This window comes from Harpegnathos saltator, unplaced genomic scaffold (assembly GCF_003227715.2).
Source record: "Harpegnathos saltator strain DR-91 unplaced genomic scaffold, Hsal_v8.6 scaffold393, whole genome shotgun sequence".
Lineage (NCBI taxonomy): Eukaryota > Metazoa > Arthropoda > Insecta > Hymenoptera > Formicidae > Harpegnathos > Harpegnathos saltator.
Window position 1 is genome coordinate 120,663 of NW_020230198.1, and position 23,423 is coordinate 144,085.

At 54.1% G+C, this 23,423-nt stretch overlaps 1 protein-coding gene across 4 annotated transcripts in view; it reads right to left on the reverse strand.

Annotated features, from left to right (window-relative positions):
* Positions 1–23,423, reverse strand: part of N (neurogenic locus Notch protein) — a 286,947-nt gene that overhangs the window by 57,459 nt on the left and 206,065 nt on the right. For all 4 annotated transcript variants that reach the window (XM_025300950.1, XM_025300949.1, XM_025300952.1 and 1 more), the window contains one exon: positions 19,795–19,977. In XM_025300950.1, coding sequence (XP_025156735.1) covers positions 19,795–19,977 — 183 coding nt within the window. The remainder of the gene's footprint in view (positions 1–19,794; positions 19,978–23,423) is intronic.

Genomic DNA, 23,423 nt, shown 5'->3' on the forward strand with positions numbered 1-23,423 from the left:
ATTATCGCAAGTAACGACCACGTCGCGCGCGACGAGCGCATAAAAGTCTCGGCGCAACGATCTCCGGGGCGACGGATTCGCGAACGATCGCGGAATCTGCCTCTTAATCGCCGAGAAAGGCGGAGCATCGGCCAGATAACGTCGGAGCGCGTTAGGAATCCACGGAGAAACGTCGCTGAGAAATTCGCCGAGCGCTACCTTAATTGGCCGCGATAAGCGCCGGGGAAATTGCCCGGGCGATTACGCACGCCTCGCGGTCAATCGACTCGCCCCTCCTCGCCCCGCGCGTATGCGCGCGCGCGCGAGTAAATTAAAAATCAATTCTACCGTTCATCCGTCTGTTCGTTCGCTCGCGAGCGAATGCATCCTTGCGACGAACTGCTAAGGCGAGAGAGAGAGAGAGAGAGAGAGAGTGCCGTCGATAATCAAATTAATACGCGCGGCATCTCGCGACCGTTACACGTTACGAGAATATCGTTGAGGGGTCGCGGCGAGACACACTCGGCGAAATTACCGTCGAGGAGATACCGTGCCGTTATGACTATATAATTTCCTCGACGCGTAACACCTTGCGTTTCGACGAGCGTTCCTCCGTGAAGAGGAAACGACGGGGAAAAGGGAAAGAGAGAGAGAGAGAGAGAGAGAAACAGAGAGAGAGAGAGAGAGAGAGAGAGAGAGCAAAGAAGGAAAAAGAGAAAGAGAGGGCGCGCGATTTCCCCGGAGGAGGAACGATGACTTCTCTCGCGGAGGAGTGCGACGAATGCACCGCCGAAGGACTCGCCTGCGATTTTCAACGGTCGCGAGTCGAACTTTGACCCGGACCCGACGGACCGAAACGCCCGCGCGTCTCTGTCTCATCCCTCCCCTCCGCCGTCCCGCGTCACTCCCCCAAGAGGAATTGTAACGAAAGCACACGTTTCGTTACAGTCTTTCAAGCGCAGCTCCGCCTCGTTACAGCGCCGCAGCGGCGCGTCTCGTCTGTCAATTGCGCAGTCAGCATCCTAAAGTGGGATCCAGTTACGCTGACGGACACCCTCCAGCCGCGGTTGTCGACTCGAAGATTGAACTGTTTCTCGGAGCGAGCGCCGTACATAATTGCGAGGCGCATTCGGCGGAAAAGCGCGCTTCGTCTCGCCGACATCGCGGATCCGCGCGCGCGCGCCGCGACGTTCCGATCGCCGGCAGTCCGCCGTGGAGACGAACACTCAGAGGAGCGGGAGCGGGGGGGGAATGGAAGGGGGATATTTAGCGAAAACTCCCGCATCGGAGAAAAGTAATGATGCTTTCGAAAGCTGGACGCGGCGAAAGGCGACGAAGACATCGAAATTCACCGCGAACATTCCTGCCCGTTCCCCGGCTCTCTCATTAATCTCGCCGGTGAGTCTTCGTTAAGACCGCGGATTTCGAGCGAGATGAAGGCAATTAAGGGACACAGCGTCGGAAATTATGCGGCACCGGCGCGCGCGCGGCCGGGCCTCGATTAAGAAGTCAGGGACTCGCGCATTCTCGTCGGCGGTGTTGTGCCGCCTCAACCGCCGAAGGCGAACGCCGCGCTCAACGTCCACATTAGCGGGTATTAGAGCGAGCTCGGCCCGCTCTCGCTTTCGGGGCGGATCGGGCCGTTTTTCGGCGTGAAAAAAAATAACGCGGCGGCCGAAAGCCGCGCGCGGGCGCCTATGCATGCGACGGCGACGACGCGTCGCCTCATGCATTATTAACACTCCCGACGGGCGCATTAGCCGAATCCCGCAGAATCGCGGCTGATTTTAGGGCCGCCCAAAGGACCCGGGCCCTTGCCCGCCGCCTCCTCTCTCCCCGTCTCGCCGCCTCTTTCCGTCCCCCATCGGAGCGGCGACCTTTTTTGGACGGCGACGACGGGCCTACTTACTTACGCGAACGAGTCGCATTTTAAACGGCCGCACGGCGACATTCCCGATCGCGCCAGAATCTCCTTTGCCTGCCCTCAACGAGCTGCTCGCCGAGGCCGAAGAAGAGAGAGAGGAAGAGAGAGAGGGGGGGGAGAGGATACACACGGATCGCGAGAGATGCACTTAGCGCTGCGAGGCGCGTGTGCGTGTGCACGCGCACGACGACGCGACGCGACAAAGACGACGCGGAGCGGGTATACAGGGTGCTCTCTCGGTAATCGGCGCGTTTCGTGCGAGATTCTACGCGTCGAGGATTGCAAGTGTCCGCTTCGAGCGGGGATCACGAGACGCCCGTGGCTCCCGCGAATTATAGGCGACGGGTGGTAGAGCCTCACGCCCAGTCGACGTGCAATTATTCATGACCGAGAATAGAAGGCGCGGCGAGATCGGCAAATCGTTGTGGGAATCGGGGAGATTTCTCGGAGATAGCGCGTTGGTTGATACAAACAGTAAAAAATGCGCGAAGAGTTTGTCGCTGATGGGATAACGGGGCGGTCGCTTTTTACGAGCCTCGCGCGCGATGGAATGCGCAGCGTTAAATCCTGCATTGACTCGAGACTGTTTGTTCTTAGAATTCAAAGTTCACCGGAAATCTGTATACGCTTTCCGTTGAAAAATGCTTCTGTTGACGGTTTTGACGGAACACAAAAGAACTTCGTGTCATGATAAATAAATCATAATGAATAAATCGGAATAAAATCGCGATATCGCGCGTGTTGTATGCCGCTTCTCCACGCACGCGTATTCGCTTATTCACTCGTTCGAAGTAGCGACCTGCCGAAGTCTCCGGTCGCCGAACACCCCGTATATCGCGGAATGCGCGAGCACACACACGAGAAAATGCGCGAGCGAGCTTTGCAGCGAGAAAACGGGAGGAACCGTCGCCGCGTCGCGCCGGCATTTGCATTTTAAATACGACATCTCCCCGGGGAGCTCGGTACGAAAAATCGACCGACGGTTCGCCGGACTCTTCCTTATTTCTTCACTTCGCGGCAGATCGCGCTTTCTTGCTCCGTCGCCGACCACGACGTCGACGATTGTCCCCCCTCGCCCTGACGCGGAGTGCCTCGCGATCAGCGGGTTTCGGCAGCGTGGCGGGTGGTGGCTCATTAATGCGACTTCAGAAGCGCGAGAGGATTCGTTAAATACTCCTCTTCCGCCGCCCCCCCTCTCTCTCCCTCTCTCGACATCGCAGCAGCGGTCGCAAAAAGCACGAATTCGCGTGATATATTCGGAAAACGAAAATTACTCGCGAAAAATCCGCGCGATCTCAATGCGTCTATCGTTCTTATACCTTTGAGATTTTTAAGGAGAGGGGAAGGGAGATATCGAACTTGAAGTTTCAAGAGAAGCAGCCCACGTTTCTCGTACTGTTCCTCGCCGCGCTCGGAACAAATTTCCTGACGCCGCCGCGCACGCACTTCTCTTATCTTCCACGCACACCGCACGCCTGACACAGCTCTAACGCTTACGCCAATTACGCACGTGACCAAGTCGGTGAATTTACGAGAATTCCGCGTGCATCTGCCACGCTTGAAAAACATTTGCACAACCGAACCGCAAACCGCCAAGTGCCGGGCTACGAGCGACGCTAACGTCGCTGACCGAGGCCGGCAATCGCATTTTTCTCTCGATAAGTCATTCGGAAAATAATAGTGTCGTAACGAAACCGCAATACACGCTCGCTGCAGTGTGTGCGCCGGCAGGAGGAGCTCGATGAAGGGAAAAAAAAAGAAAAAAAAAAAATGATCGGCGCTCGTCGACGAAGGACGTTTCATTATGAACGGACGTATTGTTACGAGCGACATTTAACGCTCGCACTCTCCTCGAACTACTCTCGCAGCTTTATCTCATCATTCGATCGCGAACTCTGTACGAGTTCGCGCGAAAACGCCCGCCGTCGCGCAGCATCGAGAGTCCCGCTCGAGATTCCGCCAGTTCTCGAAATTCTCGCGTTACCTTATCGCGTGTTACTTTCTAAGTGCAGCGTCCCGAATCTTTTCGCAGGCATATACATGAAGATGTCACGCACGCAACGTGTACGCGAACATAAGATGCGAATATAAAACTCAGTTTAATACATTCATGTTCCGCTTTTTTTACGCTTAACGGCCCCGAGAGAGCCCGACATGCTTTCGTCGGGCCTGTTTTTCAGTTCTGTTTCCGCGACCGCCGCCTGCGGACGTAAACGCGCCATCGAGAATTCGCGTCGGGCACTTACGCGCCTGAGTTACGCGCGTATTAAACATCTAACGTCACAAGTAAATTATAAAACTGTGCAATTAGCGGAACGAGTCGGCGAGAGCGAGATCGCCTGGAAACGCGCGATAGAGTCCGATGATTTATAGCGGAGGAGTCGCCAAGGGATTTATCCTCTGTTCCTCCTTCCCTCCTCTCTCTCTCTCTTTCTCTTTCCTTCCTTCAAGCCCGGTGCACCTTTATCGACGCGCGAGTCGGGAGTTAAAAAAGAGTTATCGGTGCCGATAACGCGGCAATGCCTCGCTTTATTGATAGTCGACCAATAACGCGGATCAAGTGCTCGGTTTCAACTCGCCACGGAAGAGCGAGACACACGCGAACGCGTTATTGCGACCGGTCGCGCGCGCACGCGCGCCTGTCGTTAATAAAACATCCAGCGAGACGTCGGCACGAGAGAGAGAGAGAGAGAGAGAGAGAGAGAGAGAGAGATCGTTCGGGAGACAAAATCAGACTTTCCAAGCTTGAAAAATTGCAAGCCCCGTGGCGGATTACCTTCCTCGGTATTTTTATTCGTTTAGTATTTACCGTCTCCGTTATTATCGCGAGAGAGACGTATGAAACGCCGCCGAGGGCGGGCGAAGACGCAATAAAATTCCTACTTTTGCAGTCGCGGCGAGATTACGAAAGACCCGTCCTCCCCCCCCCCTCGTTCCCCTCCACCCTTCTGTCCCTTTCGAGTTCGACAATTAAGAGGGACATTAATCACTTTAATTACTCTCGCCGTCTCGACCCGGCCGCGAGCGGATACGCTTAACGGTAATGAATAATAAATACTACGATATCATCGATCATTCGACATGTGTAGCAGCGGCCACCGCCACCACCACCGCCGCCGCCGCCGCCGCCGGAGCGGCCGTCTCCGATTGTAATTTGTTCGCCCATTAATCGCCCCGCGGCATTAATAAAACTCAACGAAAGCGCCGATCAAAAATTAAGATCTCCTCGCGGCCGCGCACTTCCGGCATTGTACTGCAATCGAGGCGCTCACCAAATATGGCGGACGATGAGGTTTTCAGAGCCCCACGGGTCGCCGATATATATTTCATATAAATGAGAATTTCACGCCGCTCGAAATAATTAGGGGATCTCGCGGCGAACGGATAGCCTGGCCGGGCGGTTTCGAGCCTCGAGCCAAACGTACGAGTAAATGGTTAGAATGTAATAAAGGGAGAATGGAGCGCCGCGCCGCGCGCGCGAAAGCTCCTTGGGGAGAAAATTATCGAGAGATGAAAGAGGCTGATATAACTAGAACGTAAATAATAAATATGTCTACTACTAGAGACCGCGGAGGTCGGGAGATGGATATCTTTATCGAAGATTAAGACAGAACGGCTTGATGGAAGGTGCTCCGCACCTCGAGTATCCGCCGGATGGCATCTGTTTCTTTTATTTTTCTGAAAGGGGGCGGTATTTGGGTGGGAAAAGTACGAGTGCGGAAATCTACGTTAATTGCAAGCGCAAATTTTTTTTTCTGAAGTAACGTTACAACTAATCAAATTGATTATCTAGTAACTCCTTTATGTTAACTTGATGAATTCCATTTAATTTTTAAATTATTTAAATTATTTAAAGGTATAAGTGCAAGTGAGAATATGTTTGCTTGGACGACACCATTTTCTGGTACTTTGAGTCGGAATCGCTCGACCGTTTACACTTTACTTGCGCAGGAAATTGGCTCATCCAATCAGTTTCTCTCCGTGTGAATTTGAGGAAAATGTTGCACTTCGTAGGACTCTCGTTGACAAGTCGCGAGGCAATAGCGGGGCGGTCATGATCGATTAAGGGCTCGCCGAGCGGAACGGAACTCGAAACACCGCGGAAATCAGCGGTGTAAACCTAATTCTTCTCCCTCCCCCTCCTCCTCCTCCTTCTCCTTCTCCGCGCCGCCGCCGCCGCGCCTCAACTAGCTCTATTATTGTTCTACGGTAACGAGGTGAGTAATGAAACACGGTCTGCCCCCAAGGTCTTCTCACAGGCGGACCGAAAGAGCAATGAGAGCTGGCGAGGCGAGGCGAGGCGAGGCGAGACGAGGAGATTTACAGCGTTACACGATTCCTCGCGCCCTCCGTCCCTCCTGCTCTCGCCGTACCACCGGTCGTCCTACGCTTGCTCTCGTTACGAGAACCGAGCGCGCCGATGCGCCTTGGTGCTTCTCCAAACGAATCGGACGTCTCGCGGCAAAAAAAGCCAACGAGAGAGGCAACGATTCGCCGAAGAGTCCGCCGGGGCGGTCGGGGAAGGGAAACGACTGCAAAAAGAGATCTCGCGGTTGAAATAAAGAGCCCTCGCTTAAATAAATCGTCATCGTTCGAGAAGTCGGACGGGGATAATGGAGTCAACAAGATACACAAGTCTCCATCGGCGGACGCGTGTATAAGGATAGACAAGGGGCAGAAAAAGCTCTCGCGAAATCAGCCGTGAAGTTGGGAACCTCTCGAGCGGAGCTGCGCGAATTTTCAATCGCGCCGATATTCCACGGGACTCGCCGCCGACTTCGAGACTCGCGTTCGCGTCAATGTTCGGACGTTGGCAGATCTCGCGCGAACTCCCCCAAATTGGGATACGCGGGCCGTCTTATCAAAACATCGACACAAGCGGCAAGACAGCCGCTCACGATGAGCCGCTGCGAGTTTAACGAACGAAAGCAGCCGGCGCGCGCGATGGCATTCCGGCGATCAAATCGTCGCGGAGGTTCCTCTTAATTGCGCCCACCGGTGAGACGCGAGAGCGCCAATTTGCTCGCGCTTTTAGTGGCGAGCGACAGCACAGACGGCGCGAGGCTTTACTGGGACGGTTAATAAAGAAAGGAAAAGAGAGCCGCGCGCGAGAGAGAGAGAGCGCGAGAGAGCAAATGCTCGGGCGGCAGGAGGGAAGAGAAGCCGGGCCGGCAATTAACTTCCGCCGATAAAGCGGCGGTTCGTTTCGGCCAGCAAATTAATTTCCTCGCCGCGATAACGACAGCCTCCCCGCCCGGATATTCTTCTTGATCGATCGGACCGATTCTCATCGATGCGGGCCGGTATTAATAAAGGGAGAAAATCGAAGAACCCCCGTCTTACACGGTCGACTCTCGCCTTCTCCCCCTCCCCCTACCCCAACCCGAGAGTCTTGCATCCCGTCCGCCCCGTGACGCTCGTGCGGGGTTTCTCCGCCAGTCCGGCAACCCACGCCTCCTGCGTTTTCAGGCCAGGATATAAATTTTCCGCGAGTCCGCCGGACGCGACCGCGGCCGGTCGATGGCAGCAAAAAGACCGAGAGGAGCGCGACCGCGAATGCCGATGCCGATATACCGGCTTATCTCCATCTCCGCTCGGTAGCAGAACCAGCCGCCGCCGACCGGACTCGCGTGCGCCGCGCGTACACACGCACACGCGCACGCGCACACGCACACGCGCACGCGCGCGTGTTTATCCCCCGGCTTGTCTATCCGTCAAATGCCTCTCCTTCAGCGGGCTTCACTCGTCATCCCGCTATCGTCCGCGGGAATCTAGGATTGTCTCTCGCTCGTTCGCTCTGTCTCCCTCTCTCTCTCTCTCTCTCGCTCTCTCGCTCTCTCTCCCTCTCTAGTTTACCGTCACACGCCCGCAACCAGGTAACGGTATAGCGTCAATACAGCGCGGCCGACCAGTCGCTGCGCCGCGCCGGCCATACATCGTTCCCCGCGGAAGAAAATTATCGATCCCGGATGGACGCGGAGATCCCGACCGGGGCCGCGATCCTCCTCCCCCCCCCGCCCTCCGCCGCTCCTCGCCGGGATCCGCCGATCCGTGGAATATCAATGACTCTGACCTCCGCCGGACGACGATAAATCGAACGCAGCCGGCTGCGCGCACGCTCAGGACGGCGCGACGTACCGCCGTCGGAGGTGCGTCTCCGCGCAAACTCGCAGTCGCGCAGTCGTCTTCGCGGAAGTTGACTTCTTCGAGACAGTACGTGCGCGCGAGACATCGACGTATTCGTCGCTCGCCGTTATCAGCGGCTGAGAAGCCGAAACCGCCCCCTCGTCTCGACGGCACTCTCTCCGGATTCGTTCCGGATTCGAGTCGCCGGCAGCTCCGGTTTACGAGCGCTCCCCGCTGCCCTCCGAGGACGAGGAGAGGTCGCCAGCCGCGCGACCCTCTGAAAGCCAGCGCGGAGGGGAGAGCATCTCGGCGCGCGGAATGGCACCGTCGGCGTCGATCTAGGAGCTGCGTTTAAGGCCACATTTGTATGCGACTCCGCGCGGGTCCTCGCACGCACGCACGCACGTCGATCCCGTTGTACCCTTAAATTGCCTATTTCCAAGAGGGAGCCGCGGGGAGTTCTCGTCGAAGGCGAGGGCGAGGGCGAGGGCGAGAACGAAAGGACCGGCGCGCAGTCAGCGGCGAAGGGAATTCTCGTGCCATAGAAATCAGACTGGGGCTTTGTCAGCGTCGTTGAAGCGACGTAATTCCATTGGCCGCGGTCCGCTGCGGACCGCGAGGGCCGATTCGTGGTCGACAATGACGCGCTTCCAGACGCGAAGGCGGCCACGAAAGCACGTCTCGCGCGCCGGGAAATCGAGATTCCGAAGCGCGCGCGAGGGAGCGAGATGCGAGTCCAGGTCGACGACGCGACTCGTCATTGACGTCGCGCGGCACAGTCGAGCGACGATTATTTCCGCACACTTGTACGAAACAACGTATATTGTTGTGACAAGTGCCACGGAGGAGGAGGGGGAAGTGACTGCGTGCGATACTAAGAACGATATTCAGACGGTTGGGTCTTGAGTTTAAGATCGTCTGAGGTTGCTCGTCAGACCAACTTTGTTGGCGGTAAAACGCGCGGTTCGGTATCAAGATCAACAATTGAAGCTAAAAGATAGTAAAACCACATTAATGTCGACGGAAGCGGAGCAATGAGAGGCGAGTATCGCTGATGCAAACTATATGGTAAGGTAAACGTCCCAATGACCGTACATGTCCCAGTATCCACCACTTTAAAAAAGACCACTTTAAAGAAAATATTTACTATTTATTTTACCAATGAATAAAAGTAACAATTATTGTAAAAAAAAAAAAAAATAAAAACTCCAACATTTGACGAGTAATTGGAAAAAAATATACCCAATTGGATAGTTTTGTGTGAAAATAAAAATTAATTAAACAAGTATGCACCTATGGTTTGGCAAAATATAATGGTCAATCGTTAATGAATTCATTAGGAGGTAACATCTATATTTTTATTATTTCCCGTTAGAATATATTAATTTTCTAATTGCGGTCAGACACTGGAAAAAATTATTATATATCCGAACATTGGACCATAATCAATATTTCAACTGTCCGGTCACTGGTACATTAATGAGCTTCATTACTTGCATAAATATTCCGTTAATATATATATATATATATATTTAAATCATTTTTCTCTGCTTGAGGGAATCTTAAGTTTTCGAATAAATGCAAATATTTATATCAAAACTATTCTTAATATTATATATTATATTTTTTAGGGCGACCTACGCTTAAACGTCCGGTTGCTGAGACATTTATCTTACAAATGAAATGAAATAAATTCAAGGAGAAATTCCTCCTCTACGTTTTCTCCCGAGACCCCGTCACCGTCTGCCTTCTCTTCTTCCTTTGGAATCTCCACGCTGAGGAAATATCGCCCGCGCGTCCACGAGAGCGTTCGCGGAAGAGAATCGACGTGCTCGAAAGAGACGCGCGGGTCGCTATCGAGACGCGCGTATTCATCTCGAACTTTTTCTCCTCGTTGGACAACTCTCCGGTAGTGCATCGCCGTGCGAGTGAGGAAAAAACGCAGGAAGAAGTAACGAGCGGAGGAACATGCACACAAGAGACACGTTACCCAGAAGGCGTGGTGTGTCCGTCTCGTTCATGGCGGCCATATATCACGGCCGCTCCGACGCAAAACACAAGGCGTCGGTCACGTGCACGCACGCACGCACGCACGCACGCACGCACGCACGCACGCACACGCACTTATGACGTCGCCGGGGTTCCTGACGATTTCAGGAGTGACTGATGCCCAGACGAAGAAGACGCGCCGAGAGTATGGCGGACGTCTTGCTGAGCCGCGACTCGGCTTGTTAGCAACAAAACAACAACCGACACGTCTCCTTCCTGCGTTCCTCCCCCTGTCGTTTCTCTCACGTGGACGTGGAAATCACTTCACGATTGCGGACAATTGCGATCCCCGCAACAGCCAACCACCTATCTATTTCCCGAAAGTTGCCGTCTTTCTTTCTGCGGAATTTACCGACTCCCCTTCCTCCTCGCACGAGAGGACCAAAACGTTCAACATCGATCACCGCGGGATTCCGAGAGGAACTTTCGCATTTAAGCGCGAACGAACCGAAGATCCAGCCACCCTGACGGAAAAGCCGTCGGCGCTTCTTCCTCCTCCGCTCCGCCTCTTCTCCTCGTTTTCTTTCATCAGTGATCTGGGCCAATTTAGATGCCACCGTCCAAGAGAGCAGCCGTCTACACTTCCGACCGAGGTCGAAGCAAGAGGAGCGAGAGATAGAAAGGCAGATAAGGGGGAAGTACAGTCAAGAGGAGGAAGACAATCCGCAAACGAGGGGATGAGAATGACGGGGAGGCGGGGCGGGGAGAGAGCCGCGAGCGCAGATCGAGCGGATAAGGAGATCTTAGCGGGCGTGTTGGCTAAGCGCAGATAGAATCTCGCGTCTGGTCCTCGACGCCTTTACGCACCGCGCTCGCACGCAACGTAACGCAACTCCGTGAAATGTCAGCCGCGACGACGCTCGTGGGACGAGGACTTGCCCTTGCTTCGCCCCCTCCCCCCTCCCGGAAGACACCCGTATCCGCGGCGGGTGATACGCATCGAGACCCTCCGCGGACAGCAGCAAAGTCGAACATGCAAGTTGTTTCTCGTTTACGCGCAGCCACGATAAAGTTTGACTGACAAATTACACACGCGGCAAACGCAAGCAGCGCGTGAAATAACAATAAATATATTGCGCATTATTACACTTGCGGTCTCTGAAATGTCGAGACTTGCGCTCGAATGAGACGACTTTCTGGTGAAATATGAACGAGATCGCGTCTAAATTGACGAGATGTCTGGATAATCTGAAGAGAATTCCGGTATTTTTGGTCGGAATTCCTGGAATTTATATTTATATTTCGCCGGAAAATCGGCTCAATCGACCAATCCTCCCGGCGGCGCGGCGGAGTGATAAAGCGGCAGGATGGAAGGGCCCGCGGCCGAGAAAGGTAATCGCGACGTGTTTCGTGAAAAGGACACTGAAAAGGACCGGAGGACAACAAATGCGCGCGTCTCCGTCTCGCGCGGGAGGGTGCCGTCACTCCCAACAGTCGACGTATCCACCTTTCGACTGATCGTCTCTCCGTCTCCCTTTCTCCTTCTGACCGATCGCAAAGAGACAAAAGCATGAATGCCTCGTTTCGAGGCGGACTATGCCGCTCTTAATTAGTCCGAGCTAAACTCCACCGAAAGGACCCTTCCTCCCCGCCCGCGTTCCCGACGAGGCCTCAACCGACGATCGCGCGCCGGCTCCTCGAGCACGAGAGGGAATGAATATGTCAATTGAAGAGGCCCCTCTCGGCCGGAGATAATGCCCGGCATTGTTCTCGGAATGCGCGACTCGCGCACGGGATCCATATTGAAAGCACAAGTGCTCGCTTATGCAAACGCATCGGGGCGTGTAACTATACATGAATACCTCCTCGAGAGAAATACATCATTACGTCACACGGGCGTGCGTTTTCTTTTCATGCGATAAAATGCTAATGAAACAATGGAAAAGGAACCGGCAATCTCTCGTGTCAAGTTGCCATGTAGGAAAAATACCGACGAAACCGAACAGGACGACGCGATGAAGAGAGTCGAGAGAGCTCTGATAAAAAAAAAAAAATCGGACAGTGAGGAGAAGAAGGGATTAATTGAAATCGCTTCGAAGCACCGCAAATGACGTGAAAATCTCTTTTGCTTTGACGCGTGGGTGTCGTTGGAAAAGCCGCGAAAGAGCAGCGCGGTTGAATCTCGTCGCGACGAAAAGGGCGGTCTCCGAGAGAGAGAGAGAGAGAGAGAAAGAGAGTAGCGCAGAGAATGAGGATAACAGCCTACAGGATAACAGAACGTGGCAGCCATTGTGGCTCTCGCGGACAATGCAAGGCTGCTGGATTGCACCGCGAGCGATCTACATCTTCAACAATGTATCATACGGCTATGCGCGCGCGCGCGCGTGTCCAGCCACGAAACTCCTGGAACTGCTTCTTCAAGGTAGGCGCGATGCGTGCGTGTGTGCGCGTCGGGTGTATCAAGCTGCGAATATTGAGATATCTCTCCCTCGTTGATCCAGGGAGCAACAAATCTCGCGCGTCGCAAAAGGAACGCCACGAGCGGGAGAGGGAATCGAGGGACAGAGGGGGGAGGGGGGTTGGGGGGGAGCTGCAGATTACGCGTGACAGTAAAATATGTGTCGATTGCGATTCGGCCGGGGCCGGGACGCGCCTTTTTACGCCCGTCGGCGCGACGAGTCCGTCGTCGACGATTGATTATCTAATCTGCGAGCGCGAGGAGGATTGGAGTTGTTCGACGGGGTCAAGAGAGAAACGACGCTCTCCCGATCTGAAGCTTGCGGCTCTGCGGCGACGGAGTCGCGAATTGTCCGCGAGAGACGCGAGAGTCGGCGAGGAGGAGGGAAAGAGAAGGAGCGACGACGAAGTCTTCGGCGAATTCCAGTTCCGTGTGAACACCTGGAAGCGTACGCGCCAAGATGCCAAGGCCGGATAACATTGTTTCGCTGCGCGTCCCGCGGGAGTGTTTCGCGCGGCGGCGATTTGTAGCGCCTTCCCGCGCGGCTTTATGTCATCTTTATTCGCGTTACCGCCGGACAGCCGGATCACACCGCGGTGGGTGAGTAAGAGAGTTGCAATGAGATTACGTGCGCGCAAAAAGCACGTCGGACGCGTGACGACGACGATTCGCGACGAGAGAGAGAGAGAGAGAGAGAGAGAGCTCTCTCGCTCCGAGCCGGATGCCGCTCGGTGAATTTAGATTCGGAAGAACGAAGGACGAGCCGTCGCGAAAAATCGACATTTCGACGACGACGCGGCTGAGTCATCTCTTCTAAAAGTTTTTCAACGTACGATTTCACTCGGAGTCGAGTCGCTTGAATTACGAACATATTTTCACCCGAAATTAAAGAGTGAACTTAATCTATAATTTGCCTATCAAATAATTTGCTTCAACACCGGGACTGTCGAGGACTCGCGCGACCTGCTTTTACCGCATCGAAATGAGGTCTCTTCTGGAAAGGACAAAAAAATACATTATGCAGGAGCCAGAATGTCCAATCAACTTTTTACTTCTACTCGCTGTCGAATAAAAATATCAAATGTATCGTTACACAAGTCTCAGTAATTTTCACGAAAAATGACAAGCCGGTTTTTTTCCTCACCGCTTGGTAGTTCCAGCATTAATCGACCGAAAGATTCCGAAACTCTCGTTTCGAGTGAGACCTCACTCCGACGAATCCAAAGAGCACGGCCGCGATGGCCGTCGTTCCGTTTTACCGATGACGGTCGGCGCGGCTCGGTCGTTCGCCGCGAGTTAACGAGCGTCGGAAGGACCGAGTCATTACATCCGCGCGTGTTGTTTAATAGCGAGCTGATGCAATCCGCGGTGTATTGCCCGTCGCCACGCCACCGATTTATTAATCCGCATTTTTCACGGCCGCGACGACCCACGAGGAGCAGCCGCGCGCGAGCATTCATCAGGTTGGCGAGAGACGGACGGACACGGAGAGTAAGAGAGAGAGAGAGAGAGAGAGAGAGAAGAAAGGGCGAGTCGCCGTTTACTATCAGATCGCCCGGTAGAGAGAAAACGCAATAGCGTCGTAATTGCTCTCGTACGTCAATGACACCGGGAGATCTCGCCACTCCTCCTCTTCATTATACGCGGATAATCATAAGCCCCCCGTGCGGTGCGTATGTGTGCGAGGAGCACACAATGCTCCGGGCACACCCTGATGCGAGGCGATATCCGCGTTACGATAACGCACATGCGCGTCGTGCTACGAATCGCAATGTAATAAAATCGCGACTAATCGGAATGATTAATCCGTCGGAGGATTTGGCCGTCCGCTCGCGATCGGATCGCTTGGATTTCCATCCGCGGCGCGGCTTTCGGCGATCCGCTCTCGCGTATCAACGCGCCTTCAAGCGCGATAATACTGTGAATCATCGGCAAGTTTTAATACGACACGCGGCGGGGAATACCACTAACATTGCCGGATATCCAACCAGATGTGCAACGGAGGAAGAAATGGCGCGCGTTTCATCGGCAAACGGATAAGGAATATTCTCAAAGTTTTAAGCGGAATCGAACTGTCGATTTCCGACGCCGTTTTTCTCCGTCGAGAGATTAATCCTCAGCTAAATTTGCAGATCAATGTTGATTTTTTATTCTAACGGACTCGCGCGCTCGCGGATGCGTTTGGCCTTTCGGCGGTCGAATCGGCCGAATCGGAGGAGGAGGGGAGAGACGTCGCCGGGCGCGATCGCGATTCAGATCCAATGTCCGCGTCTTCCGATGAGGGGGCAGGGGCGGAGGGAGGGAGAGGCTTCTCTCATTACCCGCCGCGCAACTCGAAACAGAGACCGAGAGAGAGAGAGAGAGAGAGAGAGAGAGAGAGAGAGAGAGAGAGAGAGAGAGAGAGAAAGAGAGAGAGAGAGAGAGCTGGCCCCGCAGACGACAATTACAAAGGCCGGATATACGCGCGCGGCCGATGCGCGCTGCGGGCCCGTCGTGCAAAATCCTGAATGCCCAAGTATCCTCTTTCCTCGAACCTCTTAGCACTATTTAGCGGATCCTTTTACGGGACAGCAGGCCCCGAGACAAGAAAGGAAGGGAAGGCACGACGTGCGGGCCGACGAAGGGTCGGAGCAAAGAAGAGGCGAAAAAGACGAGAAGGGAGAGAAAGAAAGGAGGAAAGAGAGAAAGAGAGGAGGTGGACGTGCACAGGACGAAGGACGAGGAGAGCAGGCGGAGGTGGAGCACCAAAATGGCGGAGTAAGCCGAGGGACAAGATAAGCCTTTGTGCCCGGCACGAGAGGGCCCACAGGGGCCCACGCGGGCCCGCGGCAACGGATCCCGTCGTCTCGGTCTCATATTTCGCGAATCCCGCTATCATATTTTACCGCTCGCCCCCTCCCCTCTCCCTCTTCCTGCCCTCCGACGCGCCAGGGCCCGCCACTCGAGGCTCTGAGCGTCCCTCATTTTTTGTTATCTCGCTTTTCGGACCCTCGATTCCATCCACCAGTCCATCCTCCTCTCTGTCCTTCCTCCTCTTTTTCTCGGTGGCCTCTTCTATCTCGACGTTAAGGGACTCGGATTCGACTGACCGCTCTAACGCTCGACGAGCGCGTAACCGGCGCAGCGCAAGCACCCCCTTCCTCCCCCCCCACCTTCGCTTTGGAGCTTCGCGTGGGAGTGATGTAAAGTTTACAAGATCGACCGGAGATTCGGCGAAAAAAGCCCGGTGAATCTCAATGCGAGATATTAGAGATTCCGAGAACGGACGGCTTGAGAAGCAAACGATCGGCTGGAACAAAGAACAAGAAGACGCCGGGAGCAAAAACGAATTCGCATACAAACGCGGGAAATTGTCAACTTTGAGCCAACAGGTTCAGGTGAGAGACGATTCTCTTTCCGCGCCTGCAGGATGCTCCAAAAATCACCGATCGCGCCGTAAGCTCCCCACCCGATCGATCAAATCGAGATTCGTTGGTGAGTCAGAGACAAGGAGGGAGGGAGAGAGGGAGGGCCGCGGCTCGTCTCTTAATAAACGATCACGTGTTCACAAATATGATTTCAAAAGTATACGAGTTCGGCTCGGTTTATCTGGCGGCGAACGGCGTCGTCGAAGGTAAAGAACGTCGTGACGCGGATATAAGACGTGTTTCCTTAATTGGGCGATATCTTTCGACGGCTGCGGGACTCTCCGTCGATTTATCGCCCGTGCGGTTTCTTTAAGGGGCGTGCACACAACGACGGCGAGGAGAAAAGAAAGGAGGAGACAAGAGAGAGAGAGAGAGAGAGAGAGAGAGAGAGAGAGAGAGAGAGAGAGAGAGAGGAGAGGAGAGGAGAGGAGAGGGCACGAGAGTCGCGCGCTTGCCAAAGGTCGCGCGAATTGTAAATCGGCGCCATAAATCGAGCGAGCGAGGGGCGGTCAGGGGGTGGAAGGGAGGCGCGATCTCGCATTCGAGCGGTTCTAATAGATGGCCGCTATTTTCGCGCAGCGGCTTTGCGTTTATCGCGTTTAATGCTCCATTTGTCGCGCCGCGGGGACTCGCGCGATCTACGCGCCTTCTGCTACACCAGCAGCTGCCGTTGCTGCCGAGTCTCGATCGGGGTGATACCGGAAGCGGGATCCGGCCGCGGCGAAAAACTGACCTTGACCCCTCCCCCCCCGCGCGCGCGAGCGGTCAAAGGTCGCGCAGGGGGGCGGCGAGTGGGTAACGAGAGCAAGTTTCGAGCATTGCCGACGAGCGAGAAAGCGCGGCTGCTGGTGCGGCTCGGCTGCGAAGAAGGCAGTTTCAGTTTTACTGTTTCGAACGCGCTCGCACTCGGGCCGAGTTAAGCAGAAGAATATTGATGACTCGGATTTTTAACGACCGGCTGCGGGAATCCCGCGGGGTCGTAAACAACGCGCTCGCGTCGCCGGCTGCTTATAATGCGAGGCGATCTCCACCTGTGCTACGTTCATCGCCATCGATTCCACGAGCAGAGGAGACTCGCGCTCGCGAGTCGGCTAAACGGGGCCTTAAGGTCCTCCCCCCTTCCCGCTTCCCCGCAAGTATGCGAAATATCCTCCAGTGTTTGCGCGACTCCGCGATATCGTGACGACGGGCGCGCGCATTCGTCGTCGATTACGTCGATTATCGATCGCGCGGATCTCGCGGCTCTAAATGGCTGGGAAGCGAAGGAGGAGGAGGAGGAGGAGGAGGAGAGAGCCCTTAAAGGGCTCGCCTCAAAGGATCGAGAGATAGATAGATCGCGCGCGTCGTACGTATCGCCGGCGTCAAACAATTAAGGCTGACTTACGCGCGCCGACTCGCTGCGTCGAAAAGAGCGAACGGCTTGCCGGTCGCTGCCCTCCCGTCGCGTATCAGATAATGCGCACGCGGCACCGTCATCTCGGAGGAATTTACTGGCGACGTCTCGTGCCTCCCCTCGCCGGTAAATTCATTTTCTCGCCGAAACGCGCCGCACTCTTTTTCTCCCTCGCGGCTATCTGTGAGAACTCGAGTCTTCGCCGAGAGCGCGTTTTCCCCTCGCTGCACTCGAAGGATTTCCCGAACGCGTAGGATTTTTGCGCAAGAAAAAGAGCAAATCGGGGGGGGGGGCTGCGAGTTTCTCCCGGTCTTTCTTGCGGCTTTCGCTCGAGCAGCGATCCTTTTCTTCGGAAGAGAACAGTTTCTCCAGCGAGAAAAATTTCACGGCGAGAGACAGAGATTGAACGGGTACGCTAGGAAAAATGTATTGTTGCCTGAACCAAAATTTTGTTGCAACAACAAAATAATTTGATTAAAATATGCCCGACAAAACTGTTTAGTTCCTGCAAACAAATATCTTGTTACATTACGGTTTGTTCGTATAACGTACAGTCTGTAAAGTAAGAGCGTGCGCGGGTTAATGTATAGAAAAATTTATTTCTGATGATCTTTAAGTACATGGATTTGTTGTACTCCATGAGAAGAAAAATGCTATACCATTAATAATGAGTCCGGTCACCACCGGCATTGATAATTGCCTGGCATCTCCGGGGCATACTTTCCACTAAGTTGATTGCCTATTCGTTCGGTAAAGACCTCCAAATGAGACGAATTTGTCGTGTCAACTGCTTCAAAGTGCACACTCTTTTTCCTCGAAGCTTGTGCTTGAGATATGCCCACACATTTTCAATGGGATTTGCATCTGGCGACTGCGATGGCCAATCAAGTGTGACGATGCCAGACTGCTCTTTCCACTCGGTGCAAAGCTTGCTCCGGTGTTTTGGCTCGTTGTCTCTTCCCGTAAGATCCAGTCCTCGTTTTTTTTTATGAAGCATCGTTCAGCAGTCGGCAACAAACACTTCTCATACATTTTAAGCATTAAGGTCGGGTTCCGCTTAAACAAATTCACAATTTTTTTTTTCCATATTCGGCGTCACTTCGCCTATCGAGCGCCACGTTCCGGCAAGTCATCGACATTTTTGATCTTCTTATATTGCCGAACCCACGTAGCGACGAACGATTTTGACTTTCCCATGTATTTAGCAGCCGCTGCATATGACATTTTTGGTCCTTTGGGGTGGGAATAAAGGAACACAGCCTCGTAGCGCGATGAGTATGCGGCACTCATGGCGGTTAACGTGTTTCTCAGGTTAGAGTTCGACGCCAACTGAATCTTTTGCGACAAAGCATTCACGACAAAGATTTCATCTATCGGCTCACAAAAAATCTAGGACGATATTTGAAGCCAACTGCCATTTATGTCGTGCACGCTCTTACTTTACAGACTGTAATGCTTTTGTTATAGCAACCAAGAAGTTTTAACTATATGAATTTTGTTAAAAATACTATAATTTTTTCTCAATATATAAAATCTAAATTTTAGTGCACAGAAAAACAACATAGTATCCACTGCGCATTATTTTAGTTTATGCAAAATAATATTTCGTTATTATGTAATTTTTATGGATAAAATAACTAAAATGCTTAATTTTTACATATGAAGTCTAAGAACAAAATCATTTGGTCCAGAGAACAAAGCAGAAAAATATCTTTAGTTGAGACAACTAAATATTTTGTTATACAAAACAAGATATTTGGTTGCTATTAAAAAATACCTCAACTAAACAGTTTTGTGACAGAGATACTAAATTTTTTTTCCTAGTGTATGTATCTCTTTTTTCCCACCACTATCGAACGGTTCTTCAAATCGGAGGGATGGTTTCCGTCCTCGGGAATGCGAGTGCGCCATTATTACTCGATGCGAGACGCCTTCCTCGCGTTTTCGATTAGTTTCCTCGTCGAGGGGTCTCGAACTTTCCAACGGAAGGAACCTTCTCACTTGCGCGCTCACACACGAGAATACAAAAACGCCTCGTCCCGAGCGGGAGGTGCGCGAGAACGAGGCGAAGCGCGCGCGCCGCGAGCGCGAGAGGAGAGGAGCACTTCCGAAGCAGAATGATAATTGCGACTTTCACGACGGACTTTTTACGGCGATCGAAAAGCGCAGCGGGGTGGTCGGATGTGTGCACAGGGTAGCGACCAATATGGAAGTTGCTCGCTCGCTCGTTCGTTTCCTCGCGCGGACGTAAACGGAGCAACAACAATTCACGAAATTGTCACCGTGAAAGCGACCGTGCCGCGCGTTTTCGATTCCGCGGTCACGCGACGAGAAAAGAACAGGGGAATCATCCGTTCGGTCCCATTCGGGACGCGCGAGGATGTGCGTGCGGTTCGCGACTCGCTCTCGTCCGAGAGAAGAAAGTGCGAGAGACGCGTCAAAGGAACACGTAAACGTCTTCGCGCGCGAGATGAAGTACCGAAGGGGGGAGCGCTTTGAGAAAGGTGGTTTTACTCACCTGGCATGCAGACGCAGCGAAACGTCCCAGGATCGTCCAAGCAGGAGCCGTCGTTCTGGCACGGATGCGACTCGCACTCGTTCACGTTCGTCTCGCATCGCGGCCCCGTGAATCCTTGCGTGCAGTTGCAGGCGAAGGAACCGGGCGTGTTCACGCAGATACCGTCGTGCTCGCAAGGAGAGCCTGTAAAACACAAAAGGAGCATGTGGTCAGTTAGAGTGTGGATCGAGGCACACACGATGTGGCTTGACTTTCAACTGCAGCGGCGCCGGCTGTTTGCTTGAAATCGGGGAAGCTGAAGAGACGCGAGAGAGAGCATCCACCCCGATCTCAAGTCAGGACTAAACGATGAAAGGATTCACTTGAGACAAAAATCTAGCCTACCTAAATCTACATATCTAGTAAGCTTTAGGGGATGCATTTCGCGAATCGAATAAAAGTCCGATCCGCTTTAAATCCTTTCTCAAATGTCGGAGACATGAGAAAGCACCGCTCGAACGCGCCGCGAGAATCTGTCGCGCAGCCTTCGCGACATCGAACGGTTTAACGCGCTCAATAAAAGCGGCATCCTTTGACACATTCCGATCCGTGCCGCTCTTCTTTATGGCGACCAGCAGCAACAACGACCACGACCACAACGGCGACGCCGCCGACATGTTGCTCGATATTCGCCTCGCCGGGTAATTGCCGCTACGAAATTCCGACGAGCGAACACCGCGAGACGATGTTGCGAGCGAGAGGCCTAGGTGAAAGTTCATCCTGTTCCGGATGCCGTCGTCGTCGTCGTCAACGATAGTACACTCGCGTGTGCAGCCATTTCGCAGAGAAACCTTTTCCGGTTCGGCGACGACGATTACGACGACGGGCGAGAAGAGGGAATACCGTGGCGGAGAACGCGCGAATGCGCTCCCTCTTTTTTCTTACCCCCAAGAGAGAGAGAGAGAGAGAGAGAGAGAGAGAGAGAGAGAGAGAGAGACCGCCCTCGGCGGGAGCCGAGTCGGTGAGTCTTAAACCGTGGCGGCAGCGGCGCGAACGCGACTCGCATCAATAATTAATAGCTGAATACGGCGCGCTCGGACTGAATCTCGTCCCGTGACTTTGCGCATAGCGCGTCTATCTCCGTCGCGCTTGGACCGCCGCGCCGGCGACAGAGGAACGAGGGATAGTACGCCTTAATTGGCGAACACACCGCCGACACTTTTTAGACGCCGCCGTTAGGGCGAGGGGAGTGAGGAGCAGAGGGAACGGGCACTTCCTATACCCGGTTAACTCGACCATAAGGAGCATGCTGGTAGAACATTCTCGGAGCAGCGACTCGACGACGACGCTTCGTTTAAAGCAGATTGCAATTTCGCCCGCGGAAGAAGTCCTCTTTTCTCGGAGAGTTAGTAATCCTCCCCCCTCCTCCTCCTTCTCCTCACCCCACCCGCAATACGTTTCCTGTAATTGCAGCGAGATAATTGCTACGGGTGGTTGCCTACCCCGGTGTGTCTCTCGCGAAATGAGCGGCGAAGGAGCGCGCTTCATTAAACGCTCTCCTTTCTCCCCCCCCCCTCCACTTCCCGCTCTCTTCTTCAGTTCCATCTCGACGAGGCGATGGAATCGTCGAGTGCGTCGAAGTTATAGCTGCCGTGTTGCCTACGCGCGATTTACATGAATTAATTTTACGAAGAGACAGATGTATGTCAGCAATTTCCGAATTGTCTCGAGCAGCGTACGAGATATCGCATCATGCAAAATTGTTGCTCATTCAGTGATTCAGTACACGCGAGGCGTTCAGGCGTTCTTCTCTTCATCGTCCGTGTCAGATACGTGCGCAATTAGCTGCGACACACGCGGCCGTTTCTCGCGAGCGGTTGCGAGCGGTTGCGAGCGGCCGCGAGAGCTTATAAAGAAGCGCCCGGCTTTTGCGTCTCTCCCGCTCTCGCATACCGCGCTCGTGTAATTCGCCGACGGTTTTTCCAAGCCGGCCGCGGTAATTGCAGCCGCCGCAGTCGCTGCGCGTGACGCGCGACGGGGGATGAAAGGGCGCCCGATGGGTGAAGGGCGCGACGCGCGTCGCGTGTGTCACGAATGCGCCGCGGAACGCGCAAGAAACGCATTCCCGCGCCGTGTTCGCGATATCGGGCGACAGGGCAGGAGAGATGACGAATCGCCATCTCCGAGAATGCCGCGTAGCCAGAGCCTAGTCATTCGCAAAGTCGCCTTTCGTGCGCCATCGCGTACGCAGGTGGCTCTAAAAGCGACGCTGACGCGAGTTCGCGACCTGAACGATGAAACCTGCAGGATTCGCCGTCGCCGACGTGTCTCGAATTTTCCTGCCGAGCGCGAGACCAGGGGGTATCATCTCTTTCGGCCGAGGAAGAGGGAGATTTGCGGCCAACAAGGAAATGATTAACCTTATCTCATCACTTTCGACGACTTAGCGATGTCGGCCAGGCAAAGGCCAGCGAAGGCAAATTTCGAACATCGCATCGCGATTCGCAGAACGAGTCATATTTTACGCCGATCTCCCCGAAACGGCCGATCGAACACGCGATTCCTCAATTATCTCAATTCCCGAATCACCGGCCGCTACCGCGCGCTTCGACGTTTCGCAATCGCGACGGCCAGCCGAACACGACAGCGGCGCGCGTAATATCCGTTGCATGCGCCGCGAGGCGCAGTTTGCGAGTCGCGCGTTGCATCGCGTTGCAGCAGACACGATTGAGCCGGGCCGGCCGGCGGCGGGGCTGCCTCGTCCGAGGACTTCTTGCTTCCCCTCCCCCGCCCGCCCCCACCCTCCCGCTCACCTCTTCCTCTCTCGCCGGGAGCGCGGCTCGCTTAAGGAACTTAATCTACCAGAAAATATGCAATCTAGATAATAACAGAGTCCCGGCTCGAGCGCGAGATCATTATGGTTGTTATTAAACTTAAAATAACAATTTAGCGTTTAATTAGATCCGTCCGTGGGGGCTCCGCGACGCGCGCGCGCGCGCGGGGGGCCGCCTCCCCCTGGAGAAAAGTGCGCGCTTCTGTACGAACAACACCGACCGGAGGAGCTGCCCCCGCCCCCCTTTCTCCCTCGAGAAGCGACTTCCGGCAAAATCTCATTATACCCGACACGCTGTCGTCGCGCGTCAAATGCGACGCTACCAACGCGTTTCCTCTCGGTCAGCCGATAACGATTCAAATGTCAGTTTGCTTCCTCAACGTGTCTCGTGTAAGGTCGCGCCTATCGCGACCGCCGATAACGCGCGGGAGATAATTCGGATCGGGGGAGAAAGTGGGGATATCTGAGAGGGGAAGTTGCGGGTTCTTCGCGGCAATCTGGACTTTGCTTTCCTCCTTGACGACGCGGGGAGAGAATGTGCGAAATGACATCTCTTCGGAACGACAGACGTGCGATGAACATCCGTCGTAGTAGCAACGCTCGCGAAATTTGCTTATCGTCGCTCGCTCGTGAATACCGGAGAAATGTCGGAGACGCGGGGCCATCTAATACGACTCGGGCGTGCCAGCAGATATATGCGGGCTGCCGGCGATATCGGCTTACTGCCGACGTTGCCAAATTCCGGCGTAACAATGGGCCTTTGTTTAGCCTGCAGGTAGCAAAGCAGACTGCTCACGGTCTCCGAGCGGGGGTCGCT